Raw genomic sequence first — 27,388 nt, forward strand, 5'->3', positions numbered from 1 at the left:
TTCTGGGTGGCACCAGGGCAGAACACAGGTGGTTGCTGACCTTAGCCGCACCTCCCAGGAGGCCCCGGAGTCAACACACCCAGTGGACAGCTTCAGACCACATTGAAGTGCCACCACCCAATCACCTCCACAAGTGACACAATCAAGGGGCACACTCAGCAGACCCCATTGAAGTAAATCCTGATCTGTGGGGTGGGCCCCTGCACAGCTGAACCTCCAAGGTAGTAGGTAGTCAGTGTCCCAGAAAGTTCTTATAGCTGATTGGTCTTTGTAAATCCCTCCTGTTGACATGCCAATAGCCATCAAGGCTCTACTACAAGAGGTGGCTGTACAGCTCATATAAGGGGCACACCTTGAGTACCCAGCTTGGGTGATAGGGGAGGCTGTGCTACTGGACCCTACTGGACACCTACTACATTAGGCCATGCCACCATGCCTAAGAGATGTAGCAGCTTTACCTAAAACATAGAAGCAGTAAATATAAAATGGGAATAAATATATCTCTAACAATTGAGTCTAATAAACAAAATAAATGAGCAAGCAGAAGAGAAACAGAATCAGAGATATAAAAACCATCTTGACAGTTGCCAAGTGGGAGGGAGTTTGGGGAGATGGGTGAAAAAGTGAAGGGATTAAGAAATACAAATTGGTTATTACAGAATAGTTATGAGGATAGAAAATACAGCATAGAAAATATAGTCAATAATAATCTAATGACTATGGATGGTGTCAGATGGGTGCAGGATTTATCAGAATAATCACTCAATAAGTTATGTAATGTCTAATCACTGGGTGTACATCTAAAACTAAAATAATACTGCATGTTAACTGTAATTTAAAATAAAAAATGATAAAAAAGTAAAATAAAATTCTCACATTAAAAAACAAACAAAGAATAGTCAGAGGGAATCAAAATCTCAAGTAGACAAATGGTTGTGAGGGCAGTTGTAGACTTAGGTTGTGTGTCTATCTAATAAACTAAGTAGATAGTTTATTAGATAGTTTATTAGTTTAATCTATGAACACATGAAATCACTAGCAAGCTACTCTAGAATGTTTAGCAGTATTCAGACTTATACACATGATGTTACAAGATGTCATCACAATATTGGAGCATTTACCAATTTTTTTACTAACATATTGGTCAACATAGTATGCCTGGATCCAAAGATATTTGAGAAAAAACACCAATGGATCACCCGTCCTGTTTCATGCATTCAAATCTCCTGTGCTTGTAAAAGAACTAACTCTACTTCTGGGATTTCTGTTTGGCACCATATAAAAACCAGAAGCTTCTACCAAAATTAACTAGAGATAGTTTTCTATATAAAGTTGAATGTGTCTTAGCATTCACTTTTTCAAACTCTCTTCTATTTCTGATTGATAGTGATTTTTTCTTTTTACCTTTTCAGGAGAAAACCAGGTTTTTATCATCTATATTATTTAGACTTAGTATTATGACGTTGTAGTTTGATATTCAGCAACAAATTTTAAGCAATGAGTTACCAGGTTTTTGTCTGATTCTTTATTAATATGCCCCAGTCACTTAAAAATCCCCTTGTTGCACTGTTACATTTATAATTAAAAATGTGTACCATTGTCAAAAGTGGCATGGAGGGTTTAGAATTGAATCTTCTCTGACTGAAGGACTTTAATAACTTCATATTATTGAGTCCCATTTCTTTAAATCCTTGCTGATTAATAAAATAAGAAGACACATTAAGTCTTTGAGACAGCCAAGGGAACATTCCTGCAGGCATTGAGGTATACTGCTCCCAACAGTGCCTACATAAGAGAATTTGAAGGTTTCCTTAAATGCTTAATTTTAAGATGTGAGATGGGCACAGGAAAAAATGTTTAGTTAGTATTTTTAAATAGAAACAAAATTCATTAAAATTTTGAACAATTAGCATAAAGTGATAATGGCTGTCTCATTCACCCCTTTAATAAATAACTGATATCCTATATGTGTAAAGTTTTTGTATTTATGGTCTCATACATTGTATCCTCCAAAGTAGGACACTGTTGGGAATTGAGATAAGACATTTATAAGTATACCAGGACAATAGCCATAAGCCAGGACTGTCCCAGGCAGAGCATGACATATGTTCACTCTAATGTGATAGAAAATGAGAATGCAAGACCCAGTCCTTTGTTTTCTATGAGTTCCCAATGCACTGAGAGAGAGAAATGCAAAAAAAAAAAGAAGAAAAAAAAGAGATTATTCTGCTTTATTATTTCTACATCATTAACATTATTCCAGATTTTTCTTCACTTGTATTATTTTATTTGATCATGAAAGAACCTTATCATATAATTACAACTATTACCATTTTATTCATGAGGAAAACAAATGAAAAGGAGATTAAATAAATTATCCATACTCACAGGGCTAGAAAGTGGAGGAGGTTGAATCTGAAACCATGCAATTTGACTCTGAAGCCTAAAATATCACTCACTCCCCAAAGTAGGATCCTATGATCTATTACGGTAAGAATTGGACAGGTATTCTGGGATCACATAGACAGGCACATAAGCAGGCTTTTTGACCAAGCAAACTCTCAGGAAGAGGTAACAAACTCAGCCACAGAGAAAAGGTATGGACAAGTGGAAGGAACAACAAATATAAAATCAGTAGGCAAAGCACTGTAACTTCCTTAAAGATTAATGATGCATATCTATATATATACAAAAGCCTAAGTAACCTTTCAACCTTTCGACTGTTCTACCATTCGACAGTTAGCTATGATGTGCACTGACCACCAGGGGGAAGACACTCACTGCACAGGCATGGAAACATGGAACAGACTGATGAATCTCAGAGGGAAGGGGGGAGGGGGGAGGGTGGGACGAGATTAACCAAAGATCTAATATGCATACTAGAGGCCCATACTAGATTCATGCACCAATGGGGTCCTTCAGCCTGGTCTGCGGGGATTGGGCTGAATCCATGCATGGGCCTCTGACATCCCCTGAGGGGTTCTGGATTGCAAGAGGGCACACACCAGGCTGAGGGACCTCACCAGTACATAAATCTGTGCACCAGGTCCCTAGTATAAAATGCCCTTTCAATGAAGCCCCAGTGAAGATATTAACTACTTATTTTATTTATTTATTTTTAATTTTCTTTATTGATCAAGATGTTACATATGTGTCCTGATCCTCCCAATCCCACCCCCCACCCTGCTCATGCCCTCACCCCCCTGGTGTCTGTGTCCATTGGTTAGGCTTATATGCATGTATACAAGTCCTTTGGTTGATCTCTCCCCCTTATCCCTCCCTTCCCCTACCTTTCCTCTGAGATTTGATGATCTGATCAATGCTTCTCAGTCTCTGGATCTGTTTTTTGTTCATCAGTTTATGTTGTTCATTATATTCCACAAATCAGTGAGATCATGTGATATTTATCTTTCTTTAACTGACTTATTTCGCTTAGCACAATGCTCTCCAGGTCCATCCATGCTGTTGCAAATGGTAGGAGTTCCTTCCTTTTTACAGCAGCATAGTATTCCATTGTGTAGATGTAGCACAGTTTTTTAATCCACTCATCTGCTGATGGGCACTTAGGCTGTTTCCAAATCTTAGCTATTGTAAATTGTGCTGCTATGAACATAGGGGTGCATATATCTTTTCTGATTGGTGTTTCTAGTTTCTTTGGATACTACCTATTTTAAAAGAAAGATAATATATGTTATTAGTTGGAGTGTGTGTCCCCAAAAGATAAGTTGAAGTCCTAATTTGCCATACATCAGAATGTGACCTTATTTGTAAAAAGGGACATTGTAGATTTAATTAGTTAAGATGAGTTCATACTGGTGTAGAGTGGGCCTACAATCCAATATAACTAGTGTCCTTATAATAATAGGTAACTGCCTTTCTAGGACGCACACACACACACACACACACACACCTACACACACACACACATTATGATTGAGACACAATTTGGAATGGTCAGCTAAAAGTCAAGGAACATCAAGGATTGCTGGCTGCCTCCTTAAGCTAGGAAGAGGCAAGGAAGGATTCTAACCAAAATCGCAGAGGAAACATAGCCATCATGACACCTTGATTTCAGAATCCTTCAGAACTATGAGAAAATAAATCTTGGTTATATTAGCCATTTAGTTTGTGGTACTTTATTTCAGCAGCCCTTGGAAATTAGTGCAACATACAATTCAGGCATTTGTACAATTGTGGAGTTAGGGAACCTTTAGGCTAACATTAGACATTAGTTGATAAAGAATTTTTGCATCTCATAAAATATCATTATAAGCATTTTATACAACACATGATACTTCTATGCAATTACAGAAAACTCCAAAATTATAGTCCATCTTCTCGATGACAATGTGAAAAGTTATTCAAAAATAGCCAGTTAATCTGATTATTCATATTTTCTTTTTTTAAATTTTTTTTTAATTTATTTCAGAGAGGAAGGGAGAGATAGAACCATCAATGATGAGAGAGAATCATTGATCGGCTGCCACCTGTATGCCCCCTATTGGGGGTTGAGCCTGCAATCTGGGCATGTGCCTTTGACCTGAATCGAACCCAAGACCCTTCAGTCCACAGGTCAGCACTCTAGCCACTGAGCCAAATCAACTAGGACTGGTTATTCATATTTTCAATGCAAAAGATCACTTAGATTTGGTACCATCCTGCAAAGCTGGATGCCTGTCAGTTCATCTTGAAAATACAAAATTTCTATAACACCCAACAGAGAAGGCACTAATTAACTAAGGATTTTGTTCTGCTCAAGCTTCTCCACATCATGTAATGATTTCTGCCAAAGGCAAGTAAGTAATAAGAAGGGGCCAGTTTGTATGGAATGATGCTTCCTCATGTACCAGGAGAAGCAGAAAATCAATGTTTGCTGATGAAAGAAGATAAAACTGTCAGGGAAATAAATGTTTATTTGAGTTTTTGTTAATACTATGGCACTAAGTGAAAAATCAAAATAAAATATTAACAATTCCTAAAAATGAATTGATTGAGTCATTCTCAATAACTGTGTTGTTTTTTTTCAGTCCATTTTACATGCATTTTCTTTGTGTAGCAAAAGTCAACTTTTTCAGATCCTAGAATGATTTTTATTTCTTATTGATTTTGTTTGAAGCATCTCTGAGCATTTCAGGGAAAGGCTGTGATGAGACTAATTTGAAACAAATAGGTCGTGTTTAAAGCAGTACTGGTATAGATTATGAATTATCACTGACAGAATACATTTAACATAGAAGTGGATATGTAGTATTTTCTATCATTATAACTGAAATTATTAAATTTAAATTGCAAACTTCAATATTTTAAAGTCAATCTAAGGAATATACCATTAGATTTAAGTTTGAACACACAACTTAATTGGCATCTTTAATGTACTGGCCATAAGTGAAGAAGATAAATCTGAATCAATAGAATCACAAGTAGATCATTACTGTAGTTGTTTCCATGTTTCACTTTCCATAATTTCAGTTAAACATAGTCAACCATGGACTGAAATTATTAAATAAAATAATCCAGAAATAAACAATTCATAAATTTTAAATGACACACTTTCTGAGTAGTGTGATGAAATTCTGTGCCCTTCTGCTCTGTTTCAACTGGGACATGAATCATCCTTTTATACAGCATATCCACACTGTACTACACTGCCTGCCCTGGCCACTTAGTACCCATCTCAGCTGAAAGAGAGAGAGAGAGAGAGAGAGAGAGAGAGAGAGAGAGAGAGAGAGAGAGAGAGAGGAGTACACATTCACATAACTGTCATTATGATATATTATTATAATTGTTCTTTTTATTATTAATTATTACTATTAATCCCTTATTGTGCCTAATTTAAAAATTAAATTATATCATAAGTATACTTGTATAGAAGAAAATACCTATGATATATATAGGGATTTGTGCTATCTGTGGTTTCAGAGATCCACTAGGGTTCTGGGGACATATCCCCCATGGATACGGTAATATGTAGTAGAGATTAATTTAACTACAAATGATCATTTATGAGATGTCAATATGGCTAAATGACTCATTCTTTATGGTTTTATCTTTATATGTATATATATTTAAGTATGTCTATGTAAGTGAATATATACATGTATACATATATGCATATACACACACAATATATATTTAAGATATGTTCAAAAACATAAATTAATTTGGTTATCAACCCATAATGAAAAATTTCATTTAAAACAATGTTAAGGTATGTGCATTTAGATTTTATTGACAGTTCAATAACTACTAGGAAAAAAGATTGAAAAGCTGAGGAAAAAAAACTACATAGTAGAATATCTCCCAAGTTAAATAATACATAAGTAAAACTATGGAAGTATTCTAATAATCAAAATCCAAAATCCAATGCATCAATGTCTATGTCACTCTGTAGGACCTGTACATTAAAATAACTGAAACTGTTTTCTTAAAATGATATACTTAATTATGAACAATACAACCAATAAATTCTCAATTGTATGTTGATATGTAGTAATGATTTCATTCTCTCCTTTTTAAATGTCCTGATAATTTTAAAATATTATTTCATGTTAACTGCTATAATACAATGATGGTTATAATCTTAGTACTCCTACCTATATTTTTCATTAAATTATGTAATTTCAAAAAAGGACATCTAATTTCAAAATTCCATGTGATTTATACACCTAATTATTTTGACTCTGTTTTGAGACCTGCTTTCTGATCTCTCTGAAGATCCAGTTTTGAGCATGAGAGGCAAAGTGGTAAACCAAACAAATGCTCAGTCTGTATTTATATCATAAAACTTCATCACACAAAATTTCTTGTACATGGACTTGCAACCTTTTTTACTTAGATTTAACTCAAGTAAAATACATTTTTTAAAGAGATAGGGAGAATACATTAGGAAAATATAATCTATACCTCTGCTAGTAAATTACATCAAAGTTTTAAGAAATAAAAGCAAAATGTGATTGAACATCAGACCTTAACTAATGATTTGTGGTTTTCCTTTATGAATCTTCTGAAAAAGTAGAAGTAGAATAATTCCGAATCACAATTAAACAACGTAAGGTTAACAGTTAGGAAGAGGAAACTAGGGCAGGTATGAATGTACTCCTCATTAGATCTGAGTCCAGGAGACTGGTATTGTCTTATCCTGGAATTTCCCCAGAAAAAAAAAAGTGTGAGACAAGAGATTACAAGTAGATAACCCCAGAGACACAGAGTAGGGGACTGTGAAATGTGACACAGAAAAGGAGGAAAAACCAAAACAGCAAATTTTATTGTGCTAGTCACTGCTGAGAGTGACTGTGGCCCCATTCCACTGAGACCCTCCGAAGAGTCATGTTGTAGAATGTTTCACATAATTGCCCAACCAAGGGGGCATGTACCATAAAGTCCTATTTCCTATTGACCAAAGAGCTGCTTTTAATACTCTGCAGTAAAAAGTTTACTCTTCCTTCAGATTCTCTAAATCTATAGTCTCTTCTTAGCACTTAACAAAGAATTCACACAGGATTTATATCCAACCCCAAACATGCCAGATGCTACTGCCTAAGCAGGAAAGTAGTTTGAACTAAAACCTGGGGTTACTGCAGAGCCCTCTCTTGCTCTAAGATCTACTTGAAACTTATAGCTTTTATAGTTACCTGATAAAGTAACTTGGAACAATATTTCCAAATGTGGTACATGGAGCCCCTAAAATTCAAAACAGCCTACCATACGCTGGCCCTCTTTCTCAGTGGTAGGGATTATAAAGAGCAATTTTTTTTTTTATAATCTTAGATGGGATATCCTAGTATGCCCAGACCATTGGACTCCAGAAAATCTTCACCAATTTGACAGACCTCTACAATTTGGGGTATTTTATTTCTCAACTCTGGAAAGTGTTTATCTCACTATAGCATCCACAGTACTTGTTACTGCTAGTTCAAAAGATCAAAATGATATGATGTAATCAATATAATGGACTGTTGATTACCAAGACGATCTGGGTCCCTGTTACATAGAGTAAGAGAGTCAATCTCGACCCAAAATGGAGCAGTACATATGGATTGCTGTCCACCCCCATATAAAAGCAAACTAAATTATTCTTTTTGATGAGAATTGAAAAACATTTATTTGTCAAATGACTAACTGCCTACCAATTAGTGTCAGAGGTGTGTTGATTTGTTCCAGTGAAGACACCACATCTGGCCCAGCAACAACAATCTGGCTAGATTTTTTTCCATAGTCTATCATCATCTGCCATAATCTACCTGGCTTTTTGTGGAAAAAAAAAAAGAGAGAGAGAGAGAGAGAGAGAGAGAGAGAGAGAGAGAGAGAGAGAGACATAATGGAGACTACTACTTCTTCATTGTCAAGTTTTTAATGGTATTACCTAATCTCAAAATTTCTCCTGGGATTCAGTATTACCTCTGATCTAATATTTGAATTGAGAGGAACCATTTAATAGGATTCCACTGGGTCCTTCCTATCATAAAGACTCTGACTGACTTCAAAAGTCAGGTAATCAATGTGAGGATCCTGCCAGCTGCAAATATATCCATTCCAATTATTTACTTGGGAGTCTGGAGAAATAACCATTGCCCACTCATCTGGGCCAGGGCTCCATTTGTCACCTGACATCCATTATCCCCAACTCGGTGTTAGCATTACAAGTCCATTGATTTCAGTGCCATCTCAAACTCAGTACCTTCAATGACCCTCAAAAAATCTTCGTATGTCTCTTTCTCCATTGCAAATTACTGTGACAAATGGCCACAAATCCCTTTGGAAAAAGATTCAGATTGTATTTTTTGTGTAAGCTTCTAATAATATTACTAGGTCTTTCCTCAAAGAAACCTGGTTTCTCTTTCAAACAATGAGCGCTGGCTCTGTGGACTAGTTTAGATTTTTAAACTGGATGAATGATTATGATTTTGTATTACAGTATAAAATGTCAACCTCTTCACCAGGTGTCATTTTTAGTAGTCAAGTACCACTCTAGACAGTTACCCCTATTTTTTATCCCTAAAGACACAATAATCTATTATTCATTACCACATAGCCCTACACATAAAAGCAACCTGGTTGTTATTCTGACATTGCTGCTCATTACACTACTTATATCTACACTGTATCTGCTGATGAAGTGTCCCCACCCAATCCCTGCCATTTCAGAATCCTACCAACCTGTTGAGTTTAGAGATCCCAGTTCATGGCAGCATCCTCGACTTCAACCCCAGTACACAGAGGGCATGCACCCCTGAGCTTCTCAAAGGTGCCAGTGTCCATCTGACCAGTACATCTACAGGATTGTCCTGGGAAATCTTTAAAAAGAAGTCTGATCCAATAAATCGATGCTAACATTCCCACCCCTTAGTGTCTTCTGAGACCTTCTTTATTATTTTGCAAAGATAGTTCCAATATCTCTAATTTACTGCAAGACATCATGGTAGGTGTCTAAATTTCAGAGAGCCATCATAACAATGTACTAGGGCTGCCTCCAGGCATTCTTCCAGATAATCAAACCCAAGTCATGGAAAAGTGCTTCCACCTCAAATTCCCCCTACTGTCAAAATCCAGACTCATACTTGTTTGAGCTAGCTCAAAACCCATTAGCTAAAGCCAGGCATATGACCAAGACCGACTTCAATGGGAGAGGCAGGAATACTCTACCTACTGTATTGAGTTACCTGCAATTGTGTAGTGATGAAAATAATAGCTTACATCTATTAATTTGATAAAATATTATTATTTATCAACAATTCAATCACTTTTTGCTAGGCACTCTACTAAATTATCTACTTGTATTATCTCATTCAGTACATTAATATTTTTTGAGCAAGTGACTGATGTGGGTATTAAATGTTTTTTCTAAATATATGACTTTCCATGGAATTAAATAAAAGATAAATTCTGAGAAAGCTATAAATTAATTCAGATCTTCCAAGGAGCAAAAATGACTCTCTAAATTTACGAGGATTTTCATTAAATTAAAAAAAAAATCTTTGGATATGCTGATGGACTGGGAGTAAAAAGCAGCAATTTGAAAGTACATTAAAGTTTTGAACCAAAAAAGGCTTCCTATATGATATATAAAATTCAATGAAAACAAAACTATTTAAATGTGGAACTGTTTTGATTGATGCACTTTATTTTTCCAGTTTTTCATGTCAAATGAGCTTCTGCCTAAATAAGCTGTGGTGAATATATTTACCCATGTAAAATTCTAATCTAATAAACGAGAAACATGCAAATTGACCATACCGCCACTACGCCCCAAGCCATGCCCACCAGCCATTCAGAGCGACTATATGCAAATTAACCCAACCAAGATGGCGGCCGGCAGCCATGGAGCTGGAGCAAGCAGGAGGCTTGGTTGCCCCGGCGATGGAGGAAGCCAAGCTTCCCGCCTGCCCTGGCCGGCTGTGGCCTCCGCTCAAGGCAACAAAGTTTCAATTATAGAAGATAAATAAATCCTAGATACCTGCTTCCAGCCAGCCTCGCTGGGAGCTTGGGTCACTGGGGGCCATGGCCAGCCTGCAAACAGCCATCAGCCCTCATCCAGGATGGCCACACCCTCATGGGGTGAGGGTCCCCGCTGGGTAGCTTGGCCAGCCTGCAAACAGCCATCAGCCCCTCACCCAGGCTGGCCAGATACCCCGGGGGAACCCCCACCCTGAAGGGGCTGTGGCCACCCTGCAAACAGCCAGCAGCCCCTCACCCAGGCTGGCCAGGCATCCCAGCGGGGACAATGTGCTCTGGTGGTCAGTGCGCTCCCACAGGGGAGCTCTGCTCAGCCACAAGCCAAGCTGATGGCTGCCAGTACAGCAATGGTGGGGTAACCTCTCCCACCTCCTCAGCAGTGCTAAGGATGTCCAACTGCAGCTTAGGCCTGCTCCCCACAGGCAAGTGGATATCCCCCGAGGGCTCCTGACCTGCCAGAGGGATGTCTGACTGCCAGCTTAGGTCCAATCCCCCGGGGAGTGGGCCTAAGCCAGCAGGTAGTCATCCCCTGAGGGGTCCCAGACTGTGAGAGGGCACAGGCCAGGCTGAGGGACCCCCCCAAGTGCACAAATTTTTGTGCACCAGGCCTCTAGTGAACTTAATAAAATTGTATATTGCCAGGGAATGAAAAAAGATGTGTATGTGTATGTGCATGAAAGAGAGAGACTGTAAATGTAGCTATGGATATAGAATTTGTGACTAATAAAATTTGTAATGCTTGGTTAAAACCCTTTCACATATCCTTCCAAGGATTCATTGAAAAAAAAATATTAGTTTTTTTTAGTTGAAAAGCCTCTTACTTAATGTATCAGACAGGTTAAAAAATAAATTATTTAACCCATATGAAGGAATAAATATATTATATGATCTCTGATTAGATAGCAGATCTCAATTCTGCCCACTTAATTGGACATGAGTCCAAAATCTAATGTATGTTTTCCATGTGCAAGCAGTAACATTATTTTAAGAAATTTAATAGCTGAATTAGAAAAAAATATGGAAATATGAACCAAAATATAGAAAATGTTTGCAAAAGACAACACACAGGTACCAGCAATCATTTCAAACTGAAGAACCTGTTACCAAGATTTGCTAAGAATTTCATTTTAAGATTATCACTTTAGAATCTACATAGAAAATAAGAATAAAAACATCAATAACACTGCAACAGTCTTAACATCAAGAATGTATTTTTATAGCAAACAAATGACTGAATGTGATCCTTTATAAAACTGAAAAATGGTCTTGACCTATTTATTTTTGTTTTGTTTTGTTTTTATCCACAAAGCAAAAACTCCCTAGGGATGAATTGTAATAACCTAGTAGACAGTTTTAATGCTTCTTATATTAGTCTTTGGACATATGTAAATATTTTTAATGAGTGGTTTTCAAAAATATTTTAGTGATAAAATATTACTCAGATAAAATCTTATCCAGAACTCATGAAAGTAGAGCTGTTTCAATTGATGGACATTTTTCTTTTTAGTTTTTCAAGTCAAATTTGTTTTGGTCTAAATATGGAAGTCCTTATAGTCAGTGCTATAGGTTGTTTTTAAATTTTATCTTTATTGTTGAGGTGGCAGGAATGGGGAGGAGGGGGTCAATTGTTTCCTTTGTTTTATTTTTTAAAATGAAAGGTCAATATCTTCCACCCTTCCAGATATGCATACCCATGTTTCTTATTAAAACAAATTCAAAGATCCTCACATTATATTGATTACAATAAACTGTTGTTATGCCTGAGAAGTCTAAAATATTCAGTATCCTACTGAGAGGTTCTTTGTAGTAAAGTTTGTCATGCTTTCTACCACATGGTCTCACTGCAAGAACGATGCAATATAATTATAATCCCAACAATGACCAGCAAGCATGGCTCATGGTTGAGCATCAACCTATGAAGGAGGAGGTCATGGTTCAACATTGTGGGTTCAATCCCCAGTGGGAGGCCTGCAAGGGCAGCCAATCAATGATTCTCTCTCATCACTGATGTTTCTATCTCTCTCTCCCTCTCCTTTCCTCTCTGAAATCAATACAAAAATATTTTTTTTAAAAAAATCCCAACATTTATTTGGGTGGGAGATATGAAAGTATCATTTTCAAATTCATAGAGAAGAGAAAACTGTTAGAGGCCAATCAAGGAAATATTGAAAAACAGTGACGAAGAAGAGACTTGCTTTCTTATACATCAAAATATATTGTAAAAGTTTGGAAATTGAAATACCATGTCATGGCAAAAAAAAAAAGGATAATTAGAGTATTAAAATAGAATGATGCAACTTTTTAAATGATAGCAATAGCATTTTTAATATCTTTTGGATGTTTTCATGTTTAATCTTAAACATTACACAGTGTAAAAATGTTTTTAAATTTACCATTGCAAGAAAAAATATAGAATCATTATGTTGTACACTGAAACTAATGTAATATTATATGTCAAGTATAACTCAGTTTTTAAAAAAGGAAGAGAAAATAGCATTTTAAGGTTGTTGGGTATAATGTTGACTCTCCTGTATGGATAAGGGCAGAGTGAGAGACCAAGAAAAGAGAGAACACTCATATTTCATACTATGGAAAAAACTATTTCCTGATGATTCAGTCATCAAATATATAAATAAGTATAAGCTGTTAGAAAAACACACACAATGTAAGATGTATTAACATGAGGAAACTTGCAAAAGTAGTTACAAAATTACAGGGCCCAAAATAAAAAGATAAAATAGTTCATCTTTTAAAAACAAAAACCTCTGAATAAAAATAACATACACAATATTAAAAGACAACACACTGGAAGGTGAAATTTACAGCAAATGTATCAGATATTAAACTTAATGATGTAGTATATAAGAAGTCCCCACAGGCTTACAAGAAGACAGGAGGCAAACAGGTAAGAAAATAGAAGTAGATAAGAACTATCAATAGACAAAGAAGATGTACAAATGATTGATATATTCGGAGCTGTGTAGGAAAATGTTCAAACTGACTAGTGATTAAGAAAATGCAAATTTAAACTTCATAGAGTGTAATTTACTTTCACAGATCAAATTGGCAAATTTTTAAATAATTCATTAATGGTGAGGAAGTAACTAAAATTCGCTTTCAAGTTTGGCCAAATAATTCCATTTTAACAAAGGAAAAGTATCCTGTAGAAATGTTGGCATACATGTAACAAAGATGTAGGCAAACGTATACATCATAGAAGTGTCCATTCAATTATTGTTCGTGATAGTGAAAATAGGTAAGTAGTTTGATGTTGAATAAAATGGCCATAATTACAATGTGTAATGCACCCACACAGTAGAATGTAATGTACCCTTACAAAGTACAATTCAGCCTTTTTGAAGATAATGCACTAAGTCAATGGTTCTTAAACTTTAGTGGACATCAGAATTACCTAAAGGCCTGCTAAGACACAAGCCTATTGCTGGCCCCAAAGTAGGAGTTTCTGATGTGATGGGCCTGAGAATTTTCACTGTTAACAAGTTCTTTCCAAGGCAGCACACATTGAAAATAAGTAGGCTGGATCTATACTTGCTCCTTTGAACACATGGACAACTGAAAAATTCTACTCATGGAATAATACTTTTCATTATCTAATTTAAAAAATGAATGAACATATATAATTATATTTATGCAGATGCACTGAACAGGTTGGGAAGGTATATACCAAACTATTTAATATTTATCACTAGAAATGTGTGGGAAAGTGAGAGGAACATTCATGTTAAACATCCTATTGTTAAAATCCTTTACTATACCCATAATTAATTTATTATTGGTATGATAATATTAAGAGAGAGAGAGAAAGAGAGAGAGAGAGAGAGAGAGAGAGAGAGAGAGAAGAGAGAGAGAGAAAGAAGGAGAGAAGAAGGAAAGAAGGAAGGAAGGAAGGAAGGAAGGAAGGAAGGAAGGAAGGAAGGAAGGAAGGAAGGAAGGAAGGAAGGAAATGAAAAGGAAGTGAGTAGATGAATCCTGAAATTATGGAAGTCTAGAGGTAATATTAGATTGGTAGATTTACTGGCAAATTCCTCCTTTCTTTCTTAAACCTCCATACAACTTTATAATAAACCCTCATTAAACAAGGTAATCTGAACATAGTTCTAGTCCTTGCAAGCTAAAAAAAGCTAATAAACAGAAATATAAAAGTTTTCCAGAGCATTAAAACACAAAATATTAAAATGTATTTAAATTAATCTAATTTAAAGTAGACTATAAGAATGTTAAGAAACATTTTTTAAATCTTATTTTAATACCTATGTTCAATTCTAAGACTTAGAGCCTAATGATAAATTACTTTAAAATAATAAAAAGCGGAGAAACTAAGATGGCGGCATAGGTAAACACCGGGGAAATTGCTGCCTCCCACAACAACTTCAAAAATACAACGAAAAGACAAAATGGACATCATCCAGAACTAAAGGAAGGCTGGCTGAGTGTAAATTATACAACTAGAAGAAAAGGGAAAAGCACTCTGAGACGCAGAGGAGCTGCGGAAGTAAAGTGCAAAGGTACGGAGGCTCGAGCGCACACGCGGAAAGGGGCTGGTACCTGAGGACGCGGCTGTCTTTTTGAATCAGGAGGGAGTCACAACCTCCCGACTGCTCTGAACTCTGGTTCCGGGAAGTCTCTGGGGACCCAGGACTCATATGGGGAGAAGCTGGACTGTCAGGCAGCAGGCAGAACTCTGAACTTGAGGGCGGCTTTCCCTCAGAGGTGCTTGCAGCAATTATCGGGACACTGAGACGCGCGGCCCCTTAGGGCAGGGCTGAGGACCAGCCATAGCTGCTTGCTCCGCCCTTTGATTCACTGAGACCCCGCCCCACCCAGGCTGCAGCAGAGGCTTTTGCATATGAATGCCCCCGCCCTTTGCAACCTGAAAATTACCTAACAAATTGCAGCTGGGCCAGACAGACCCAGAACTTCCAAGAGAAGGCCCAAGGCCGCACAGCAGCTTGCATTGCTTCACAGCTGGGCCTCACCAGGGCACCTCCAAACTCCAAAAAAGGAAGGGGAATCTGCAGTTCTCTTTGTAGCTCCTGCTGGATAACCTCAGGCAGAGGCTAAATTAATACCTCCTTAGATCCAAGAGCCAGTGTACCAAGTGGTGAGAGGGGGACCATCCAGATTACAACTCCTCAGATCCATAAGGGACACATTCAGGGCGCAGATTCAGTGAGCACCAAAGCCCCACTGAAGCAAGTCTTGCCCCAGAAGGGTGTCTTCAGCACAGAAGTTTTCCCACTGCAGACACAGCTGATTCTCACTGCCAACTGGCCTGGAGGTCAATTCCTCCCAGTGATCCTACAACAATCAAGGCATAACTACAACAAGACTGTGCACAAAGCCCACAAGGGGGTGCACCAAGAGTGTCCACCTCAGGTAACTGGGGAGGCTGAGCCAATGGGCCCTATAGGACACCTAGCACACAAAACCACTCTACCAACACAGGGAAGCATAAAAAATGCAGAGACAAAGAAACAGGTCACAAATGACAGAAATGGAGGAAAGCAAAGGACTGGATATAGAGTTCAAAACCACGTTTATAAGGTTTTTCAAGAATTTTATGGAAACCGCCGATAAATTTAGTGAGACCCTGGAGGATATGAAAAAAGACCAACTAGAAATTAAGCATATACTGACTGAAATAAAGAATAATATACAGAGATCCAACAGCAGACAAGAGGATCCCAAGAATCAAGTCAAAGAGTTGAAATACGAAGAAACAAAAAATACCCAACCGAAAAAGAAAAAAGAATCCAAAAATATGAAGATAGTGTAAGGAGCCTCTGGGACAACTTCAAGCGTACCAACATCAGAATTATGGGGGTACCAGAAGAAGAGAGAGGGCAAGATATTGAAAACCTATCTGAAGAAATAATGACCGAAAACTTCCCCTACCTGGTGAAAGAAATAGAATTACAAGTCCAGGAAGCGCAGAGAACCCCAAACAAAAGGAACCCAAAGAGGACCACACCAGGACACATCATAATTAAAATGCCAAGAGCAAAAGACAAAGAGAGAATCTTAAAAGCAGCAAGAGAAAGAAACTCAGTTACCTACAAGGGAATACCCATACGACTGTCAGCAGATTTCTCAACAGAAACCATGCAGGCCAGAAGAGAGTGGCAAGAAATATTCAAAGTGATGAATAGCAAGAACCTACAACCAAGATTACTTTATCCAGCAAAGCTATCATTCAGAACTGAAGGTCAGATAAAGACCTTCACAGATTAGAAAAAGCTAAAGGAGTTCATCACCACCAAACCAGCATTATATGAAATGCTGAAAGGTATTCTTTAAGAAGAGGAAGAAGAAAAAGGAACTCTTACCATTTGCCACAGCATGGATGGAACTGGAGAGCGGATAAATACCACATGATCTCACTCATTTGTGGAATATAATGAACAACATAAACTGATGAACAAGGACTGATCCAAAGACAGAGAGACATTGATTGGACTGTTGGGCCTTGGAGGGTAGGTAGGGGAGGGTAGGGGGAAGGGGGAAAGATCAACCAAAGGACTTATATGCAAGCATATAGGCCTAACCAATGGACACGGACAATGGGGAAGGTGAGGGCATGAGCGGGGGGAGGGGGGGTAGGGGTCAATGTGGGGATAAGGACACATATGTAATATCTTAATCAATAAAAAATATATTTAAAAAATAATAATAATAAAAAGCCAACATATGTTTTATTATGTGACAATATATTGCTTATGTGCTAAATATATATACATACCAATGTATGTACATATATAGTTAGAATACATATTTAACTCTCAAAAAGAGTCTATGATAAAGGTATTATTAATACCATCATCCCATCATCTCTACTATGTAGATAAGAAAACTGAGGTGCAGAGAGCAGAGAAGTTTAGGAACTTCCCCAAGGTCAACTACCCAGGCAGTCTGGTACCAATCATGCTGTTAACTACTGCATTGACCTTATAGTATTTCCCTTGGATTCATCAACATTCCAAGATCATACACACTGCCAACTAATATGTTTTTAAAGAAAATTTTTAAAATTGGGGGCGGGGGGAATGCTGTCTTTGGATATCTCTGAAAATGGAAATCATTGTGACTCTCATTGCCATAGGAATATGCAACAGACTGAGAACTTTCCTGGAGAATGAATGAGGAAATTCTCCCTTCTACTGCATTTCCAACTCTTATCATATCCAGATTAGACAAAGCAGCAAGAAAACCATTCCAGCCTCACAATATCAGCCAAGGAAAATCATCCTCAGGACCAGCTGCCAGCAGCATGCCCTTCAGTGTTTGGCCAGGCTGCCAAGGCCCAGCTGTTCTGTCAGCCTTCCTTATACAGTTTGTTGACAAAGAAGAGGCCCAGTTAATTTTTCAAACCAGATATGTGAGCTGAAACTGATTCACCTGCAAACACATGAATTACTTCTAGGAATGCAGAAATGATAATACTGAAACAATAAATTTTTGTTAAGATCAGAGCACAATGAAATGTTTCCAAAAATGGAATTGCTTTGGAAAAATAAGGCAACATTAGTCCTTTGCATCAGAACTTATTTTGGGTTGGCTAGAGATCAAAGAATGCACTTCATCATGAAATGGAAGCTGTATGAATAAAATAACAAATTTCTAATATTAAGGGAAGATAAGGATGGAGATAGAAAGAGCAGAACAGCTGGGATGACTTAAAAACAGATAAGAAGTTGCATTTTTATGTAAAATTTGGAGTTTAGAAGGTACAGAATTTCAGTAAATAATGGAGCATAAGGAATAATGGAGCATAATGAATCTTCTCTTGCCATAAGTTGCAAGAGAAGCTGACTTTAATCCCAAATTTTTTATTCTAAAATTTTTGTTCTATGTATATAAGCACAAAAATTATAATCAAATTATAAGTACACTAAATTTTCTTTGAGATAATATTCTTTAGTTAATTCTATGTTTTCGTTTGCTTTTTAAATTTGCATCAGTTCATTTATTGCTATTTTAAATATCATTTTTTCATACTCTAATGTATAAAACTATAAGAATATTAAGAATATTAAAAGAATAATCATGCAAGTAGCTATATTTAATAAATATATCTTTTCTGGACATTGGGCAGATCTACTTTGTACAATGCACCATTACCACTTACAATATAGAATACTCAATAAATATGTGAGTAAGGCTGGTGGTTTTTTTAATGTATAATATTTGATATGTTACATTTGAAATATGTATATAAATGAATTATTTTACACATATAATGCTACCAATTTTATTGAGAAATTTCATGAACTTTGCTCATATTAAGTTATAAAATGTTCAAACAAAAACATGTAGAAAAGCTTCATTGAGAAATACAAATTTATGTCTTAAATGCTTATACATATTATGAATTTGTTTTTAGTGAAAAGATGTATTTTTATTATTTTTAAAATTTAACTCTATTGTTGAAAGTATTATAGATGCCCTTTTTTTTCCCAATTGACCTCCTTCACTCTGCTCCCTAAATTTTAATAAAAACTTTTCACTGGCTTCCATTGTTTTCTCTATTCATTTAAAAATAAGAATGCTTTACATATCAGTTCTTTGTCTATATCAAGTTTTAACAATTATCACTTCAGTCCTTATGTGTCCAGGTTGGCAATTTTTTTCTACCAAGTCTGATTATAATGGGTCAAATTTGTAGAAATCAATTTTATTAAGTCAATTTCATTCTTTAATCAATTTTCAGTTAATAGTAAATTTCAATTTTAGCCATAATGAGTCACAATATTTTTAATATTTTTTGTTATTTCCCAGACTAGAGGCCCGGTGCACAAAATTCATGCATGGGGGGTTTGTTCCTCAGCCCAGCCTGCACTCTCTTCGATCTGGGACCCCCCGAGGAATGTCCAACTGTGTGTTTAGGCCCGATCCCACCAGGTAGTCAGACATCCCTCTCACAATCCAGGACTGCTGGCTCCCAACTGCTCACCTGCCTGCCAGCCTGATCACCTCCTAACCACTCCCCTGCCAGCCTGCCTGATCACCCCCTAACCACTCCCCTGCTAGCCTGATTGACATCTAACTGCTCCCTTGCTGGCCTGATCGCCCCCAACTGTCCTCCCCTTCTGGCCTGGTCACCCCTAACTGCCCTTCCTTGCAGGCCTGGTCCTTCCCAACTGCCCTCCCCTGCTGGCCTGATTGCCCACAACTGCCGGCTATCTTGTGTCCACATGGGGGTGGCCATCTTGTGTTGGAGTGATGGTCAATTTGCATATTACCTCTTTATTATATAGGATTACTTTTATGGTTTTCCATATTATTAACAATATGAGTTTTACAAGACATATTTTACCATTTTAGTTTTAAGTATAGTTATCTCTATCAATCTATTCATTCTTAGAAGTTCATATGCTAATTTTTATTTTTTCTTCAGGGTCAAAATGATAGCATCATAACATCCTTGAGCATTAAGCATTAAGGAAGGCAGGAGCAAAAGACAAGCTTAAAATGATGGGTCATGAAATCTCCACATTGCTCTTTTTTAATTGAATTTATTTGGAGTAACAGTGGCCAATAAAACTATAGTTTTCAGAGTTGCAATTCTACAATACATCATCTGTGTTGGGATACAACATATTGTATCTATGCCCATCACCCCAAGTTCAAATCTCCTTCCATCACCATTTATCCCCCCTTTCACATTGCTCTTTACTTTCCCCTATATAGTTGTATTAGCTGGTTTTTTTTTCTCTGTAACACATAAACTTAAAACATGTAACTTTTTCTACCAAATAAGACGTTATATCATAGTGTTTGTGTTGATTACCAATGTTCATTTTGTACTAGTCAGGTTAAATATATCACAATAAAAATGGTCAATTAATGAGTAAAACATCCTGAATATTCTGTATCCGAGGTAAATTTTTACATTATAGATGCATAACCTACTATATTCTCTTATAGCTAACCCTGTCTCTCACTTCTAAAAGGCTTTCCTTTGCTCATTGTTTCTAACTGTAGTGCCCTTTGAAAGTCCCAGTATCTGTTCCTGCTATTAAATAGCTTACAAAAGCTGTAGGTGATGACTCTGAAAATCTGAATGCATAAAGCACCTACCAGCACTTGTTTTCCAAGGTTTCTATGAATATAACAACTAAGGACAGTAAACATGACCTCATACATCACAGGTTTTAGAACAAGTGCTTCCTCAGCAGCAATTATATCATCATGAAATCATGTTCCACATTCTAACATAAACTAATCGCCATATCAATTATATTACTCAGTTATATTACTGAGATAATTTTGTAGTTTTGTTTTAAATAGCTTCCTTAAAAGTGTCTTCCAAATTTTTCACAATGGAAAAAACAAAAATTTCAATTTTTTATTTAATCCACAAGAATACCTCAAGCTTGAATGTTCAGCAATCAGCATATTAAACCCCCATGCTTGAATCTAAAACACACACAAACTTAAATAGTTTTCCTAAATATCACGGTTCAGGACTCACCTGTGGACGTGGGTGTCCAGTGACCAAACAGGTCAATTCTAGGGTTTCTCCTTCACGAATAGTGTAGACTCTTTCAGAGTAGCGCTCCTCCTCAATATTACAGGCCAAACCTGAATGCACAATACGAACCGTAGGGGGAGCTGTTGAGTCAGGAAGAGAGACAAGATACATAAAAAGATAAGTATACCATCTTCCCATGAATCATCCTCATTATAAAAGCAATTCTTATTAGATTTTACCAGAGTAGAATTTATCAAGCTTACCACTCTTAGAATCCCCAAGAGTTTAAAAATTTTGCTGGACAAAAACTTTGGAATTTATCTAAAAGTCATCAATACATTTTTAATGTGTCAAGGGGGAACAGGGTCGTGAAAGAAAACTGGTAACTCAGAAAATCACCATCATTACAAAACCACATAATAAAATTTGATTGTTAAAATTTAAGGAGTCCTTTCCTTTCTGAAATGCAAATTTTAATATAGTAAAGGATGTTGTCCAAATACTAGTTAGTGTAAATGAAGACTATTGGTAAGGAAAAAGGAATTTGAAGTGCAGACACTGTCATTTTTCTATCAATTTTATAAGCCCTCTGGAAGCTAAAGAATGAGAAGATTTAAATATCAGGAATTGCACACCATTTAGTTTTCAATATTTATAGATTACTATACCAATATGATCAAAAGATGATCATTGAATTAAGCCACTGAAGAAGTCAATAAATCATTGATGCCTAAATATAAAATTCTGATTCAAAAGAGATGTAGTTCTCATGAAGCTGACCAATATAAATAATTTTCTCCTATTTCAGTGTCCCACAAGCCAATAAAACTTGATGATCACCCATTGGTTCACATATCACTGGAAACCCACCATATGTAAAACCTTGTACTTCATGTCATGACAAACTTAGATAAATGTTTCCTGTCATCAAAGAGATTACCATCATTTGCTACCTTCAAATTGGAGATCATCACCATTTGTGAATGCAGTATTTTAGTTTATAATATAGTTGGGAGTGAGGGAGAAAGAGTTATCTTAATTAAAGGCAAGAGAAAAGGCTATATATACCTACAGGTAAAGAACAGTAGTAATCTCAAGAATGTCCTGATAGTAATCCCAATCTAAACAGCAGTATTAGTAGAGGCTGTGATTGCTTACACTTGAATGCAGCATATTTGGAATTCTTATTTTTTAACTTTAAAAGTATAATGAATCCTACAGAATTTGATAATAAACTGATTTTATGAAAGACATAAAATGATTATAAGTTCAATTTAAGGAAAAAAAAATCCTTCTGGAAAAAATTCGTGTCCTGAAAATAAAAAGTTTCCCCCAGCCCATATGCTCAGTGGTTGAGCATTGTCCTATGAACCAGGAGGTCATGGTTCAATTCTGGTCAGAGCACATGACCAGATTATAGGCTCAGTCCCCCATATGGGGCATGCAGGAGGCAGCCAATCAATGATTCTGTCTCATCATTGATGTTTCTATTTCTCTCTCCCTCTCCCTTCAACTCTGAAATCTATAAAAACATAATAATAAAAAAGTTTTCACTATGTTAAACTTTGTTTTATGTGACACAATGTATAGAACACTCACAGATTTCAATAATAGAAAATGGCCTTTTTATTATTCTTCTCAATTTCAAACAGAAATTGAAAGATAGATAGCTACTTATGGAAAATAAAACAAGTGGTTATTTCAATTTCTTTATGAATACCCAAGTAGAGTCCTGTTCTTCAGCCTTCAAATTTAGGATTCCACTCTTCAATACCCAGCATCAAATGACATGTAAACATTTCCAACAGTAGGATAAAAATGCAGAGTATGTTTAGAAGAGTAGTTCTTACATTCCGTATGCATAATAAACTCCCAGGAACTTGTTTAAAATACAGACTCAGAGGAATACACAGAAACCTGGTGTCATGTATGCATAAAACCTCAGGAATCTGCATTTTTACCAAACATCTGAGATAATGACAGGACAGTGCTACTTAGATCAGATTCTCAGAAATAATTTCCTGGGTCTTTTAAATATTTGTGGACTAAAGAAAAATACTTGAAGGAATAAAATAGACTTTTCTTTTTAATTTTTTCAAATAACTGAACTTCATGCTAAGCATCATTTCACTGGTTTAAAAAACTAAATGATGCTTAAATCAAATGCTTTTTTGGTCTATGGAACCAATTTATCAAAAATTCTCTACCATGTCTTTGGATGTTGTCTATACATTTCTTTAGTTTTATAACATTAGAAATCCTTATCTGTAGTGTTTCTCTAGGTGTTCTCATATATGTCATACAATGTTTCCTACAACTTACTCCCTAGTGATCACTTTTAAACTTCAATTTAGACAAGTGACATTAAAGAGTTACTTATTTTAAAAGATCTGTCTTATACCACTGTATACTCATTATAGAGGTTAGCGAACTGATGACAGTAAATAAACACTTGCAAAATATAAATAGAAAATTGTTAAATAGAAAATATAGGTCCATTACCTTGAAATATATATCAGTGCCAAATTCAGCTTAATAAGTGATAGCCCACGTTTATTAATAGATCTAATTATACAGGAACATGACATCCTTTCCAGACAAATTTATACTTGTTATTTTTGTTTTAATTTCAAGTCAATGAATAGTATTGCTATTTTAAGATATATCTTTCCAAAATACCATTATGCAAATAAGTAGCTTATTTAAAACATTTAAATTATATAGTCTGCACATTGTGTTCATTTACAAGGGTTAATTTTCTGCTACTTTCTTCTATATTTTAACACATTCTTGGGAAAGGTAATTGTTATATAGTGTAGTGATATTGCAGCTATTGCCTGTTTTATATGAGGATGAAATACTCTCCCATACTGGAAGTGTCAAACATGTATTTTTGCTCCTATGCATTAAAATGTGTGCTAAGTAACTCCTGCTGGGGGATGGGTTAAAAAATGAAAGGGATTAAGAAGAAAAAATTGCCAGCTTTAAAAATAGTAAAAGGAATATAAAGGAAAGCATAGGGAATATAGTCGATAATTACATATATATATATGGCTAATATGCAAAGTGTCCTCTCGGGAGTTTGACTGGGAGACCTGGAGTTCGATCGCTTGCTATGACGTGCGCTGACCACCACGGGGTAGCATGGAACATGGCGGGTGACTAGTCACAGCTGAGGGATCGAAGAAAGGAGGAGATGGGGAGGTGGGGAGGAGGGAAGGTGTGGAGGGGGGGGGGACCATGCAGTGGTGGTGTGCAGGTGGCAAAGGAAGGAGGAGGCGGGAGGCTGGGAGGTGAAGAACCTGCCAGGAATCGTTCCTGATAACTGGCCAGGCCTAGGGACCCTACTCATGCATGAATTTCATGCACCAGGACTCTAGTATTGTAATAACTATATATGGTGCCAGATGGGTACTTAGAATCATCAAGGTGATCACTTCATAAGGTACATAAGTGTCTAATCACTATGTTGTACACCTCAAACTAATACAATATTTCATGTTAACTGTAACTGTAAATAAACAAAATGCTTCTCGGAGAGGTGACCTTGGTTAAAACACATAGCGCTAAGGGGAGCAAACATATTAAGAACAATATGCTATATACTCCAGGTCCCTTGAAACATATGCAAGGATGGTCCGGCTTCTGGCAGTGAAGTTACATGGTAACTTGTATTATTTTTGTCTGAGAGAGAATATAACCAATTTTGGTCCAGTTGAAAGATGATCCTAAATGACACAATTTGTCCTGTAGGCCATTAAGCAATTTTGTATCTGACTCAAGAAAAAAATATAAATTCAATATACAAAACAATAATTATTTTTCTCTATACTAGAAACAATTAGAAAGTAAAATAAAAACTGGTATTTTATAATAGCATCAAAAATATCTGAGATATTGAAAAAATTAATAAAATTATTCAAATTTCTATAAAAACTATAAAACATTGTTGAAATTGATTAAAGTATACCTCAGTAAATAAAGCAATAGACTATGTTTATGAAAAAAAATAAATAAACAAAATGCTTACTCAAAATGTTCAAAATGTTCACTACTTCAACTGCTCAATGATAAGATGAACATTTTGGAAGCTTCCATTAACTACTTTGTTCTTCAGAAAAATCAACTTAAACAGGTCTTAGAGCTCATCCAGGTCCATGCTCTTATTTTCAAATTAGAAGTAAAGTCTGAGAACATTGAGAGAAAGCAGGGCTTGCTATCCCAAAATATGCCTTTGGGCTATTGATCATTGTAAGCTGGTTATTTTTAAGAAACAAAGACACAGGAAAAAAACTTTTTCATCTCCCTAACTGCCTAAAAGGATTTAGATAGAGTACCTGCTCAGGGAGGGGACTACCATCTAGATAACGTAGTGTAATATAAACTAGTGTGTGATAGACAGGGAGGAGCTAGCAAGACCTATCTGACCAAAGACCTCTGTGTCCCATTGTTAAAGATGGCCCAGAAAACAATTGTTAACCAAGCTTTTGCTTTTCAACCTCTGTGTGAAGTGCCTTCCTCCCCTTCGAAGTCCCAAACCACAACAATCCCTTCTCCTTAGTTAACTCCTTATCTGTCCTAGGGTCTCACATTCTTATGGAACCCTTGTGTGTACATACTTAATAAATTTGGTTACGTTTTCTTGTTAATCGGTTTTAGGATAATTTGATTACTAATACAGCCTGAGAACTTAGAATGGTAGAAGGAAAATAAATATTTTGTCCTCACAACTAGTGACCTGGCTACAGGCCTGCAGCTAGTTGTGTCCTAAATGAGACAAGAATCAGTGGTCATTTGATCTTTTCACTACTTCATGTTGTTAAAAATCTAGCCTGATTATAATTAAATTAGGGTTCCAAATAACTCCCACACTAGACTTAAACTAGACTATGGCAATAAAAAAAGATTGAGAAACTGTTCACGAAAAAGTTATACCACAACTAGATCAACAATATAATCAGTGTAATTGCTCTAAACTTAATCAATATAATGTTGTCCCCATTCACCATCTTGCCTCCAATTCCTGCCAAATTCATGAAATCTTACAACTGACAAAATATTTTGAATTTTTTATTCTCTTCATGTCTTTTTCCTGCCTTAGAATCTATAATGTCTCTGCTGACATTTCACAGAGTCCCTATCCCTCTACTTGGCATTTAGGTGCTCTGAAAAAAGGTCATTATATTCTCAGTGGGGAGCTCTCCTTATCCTCACCAGTTGCCTGTGGAAGTGGGCTTCTTGGGATGTCATGAGAAAAATAATTTTTTGATACTTGTACAGGAGGATGAGATATTGTAGAAAGCTCTATTTCTGTGGAATTATACCCCTGAGTTTCCAAGTTCCCATTTCCCTTGGTCCTGCCAAGGAAGAAGTCCAGATGTGCCTTTAGCAGGGCTGTGATTAAACATGTCTGCACAGTCCAATCCAGCATCAAGCTGGCTTCGCTTGTGCTCCCCACTGCAGTCCATCGGTCCATTGCGTGGGAGTCTGCAGGTCCACATGGATACTATGGAGGGAACATGGGTGAATGCAAGAGAGACACAAGAGCCAAGAGGCAAGAGCTAAGAGAGAGAACTTCTTTGTTTGGGGAATTATGTACCCCCAAATTTTCACAGGCTAGTAATAGCTCCAAACTCTTTAGTCAATGATCTCTGTTAATTACTAACAGGCACCTTCCCTACATCAACCTGACTTTACTGCACATGTGCCCATCTTCTTTTGGTTGGACTCCTCTTCCCAGTGATCTGTGAAGAATGAGCTAGGGCAGGGGTGGGCAACCCCTGGCACGCGTGCCAAACATGGCACACCAGTAACTTTTGCTGGCACGCGAAACCCTCTCTTACAATCTTCCATTTACAATTTTTTTCTTAATGTCGACTTTTTTATTTTTCAGATAAATTCAGTGTAGGTGCATCTTAGATAAATAAATAATTTTACATAACAAGTTATCTTAAAGACCATAGACATGGCTGACTTTGAAATGCAGTTGAATGAATTTCAGAATAGCTCAATTTGGAAGCAGAAATTTATTGACCTTAGAGTTGACTTGGAAAACATTGAAAAAAGGCGATTAGAGACAGGAGTACCAGAGAGAAGGTCGAAAACGAACTATTGAGGACTTGGAATGCCATTCCAGAAAATTTTTCCTGTTTAAAACACTTTGCAACAGCATTGCTCTCCATGTTTTCATCCACATACGCTTGTGAATCTTTGTTCTCAGTGATGAATTTTGTTAGGTCTCGTAATAGGAGTAGCCTGACAGATGAAAGTAGTAGCTCGTGCATATCTCTGAAGGTCACAAAATATAAACCTGATGTAAAATCTCTGTCATCAGTGATGCAGCAGCAAAAGTCCCACTGATAATATCAAACGGAATCATAAAGTTTTCTGTCGGACTATCAGTGTACATGTATACATTAAAAAATAAATGTATTTTTCATCATC

General features: G+C 36.5%; 1 protein-coding gene across 1 annotated transcript in view; it reads right to left on the reverse strand.

Annotated features, from left to right (window-relative positions):
• Positions 1-27,388, reverse strand: part of MDGA2 (MAM domain containing glycosylphosphatidylinositol anchor 2) — a 954,748-nt gene that overhangs the window by 524,009 nt on the left and 403,351 nt on the right. The window contains exon 2 of the mRNA XM_036347018.1: positions 20,945-21,084. Within this exon, the coding sequence (XP_036202911.1) occupies positions 20,945-21,084 (140 nt within the window). The remainder of the gene's footprint in view (positions 1-20,944; positions 21,085-27,388) is intronic.

Source organism: Myotis myotis, unplaced genomic scaffold, assembly GCF_014108235.1.
Source record: "Myotis myotis isolate mMyoMyo1 unplaced genomic scaffold, mMyoMyo1.p scaffold_m19_p_1, whole genome shotgun sequence".
Classification (NCBI taxonomy): Eukaryota; Metazoa; Chordata; class Mammalia; order Chiroptera; family Vespertilionidae; genus Myotis; species Myotis myotis.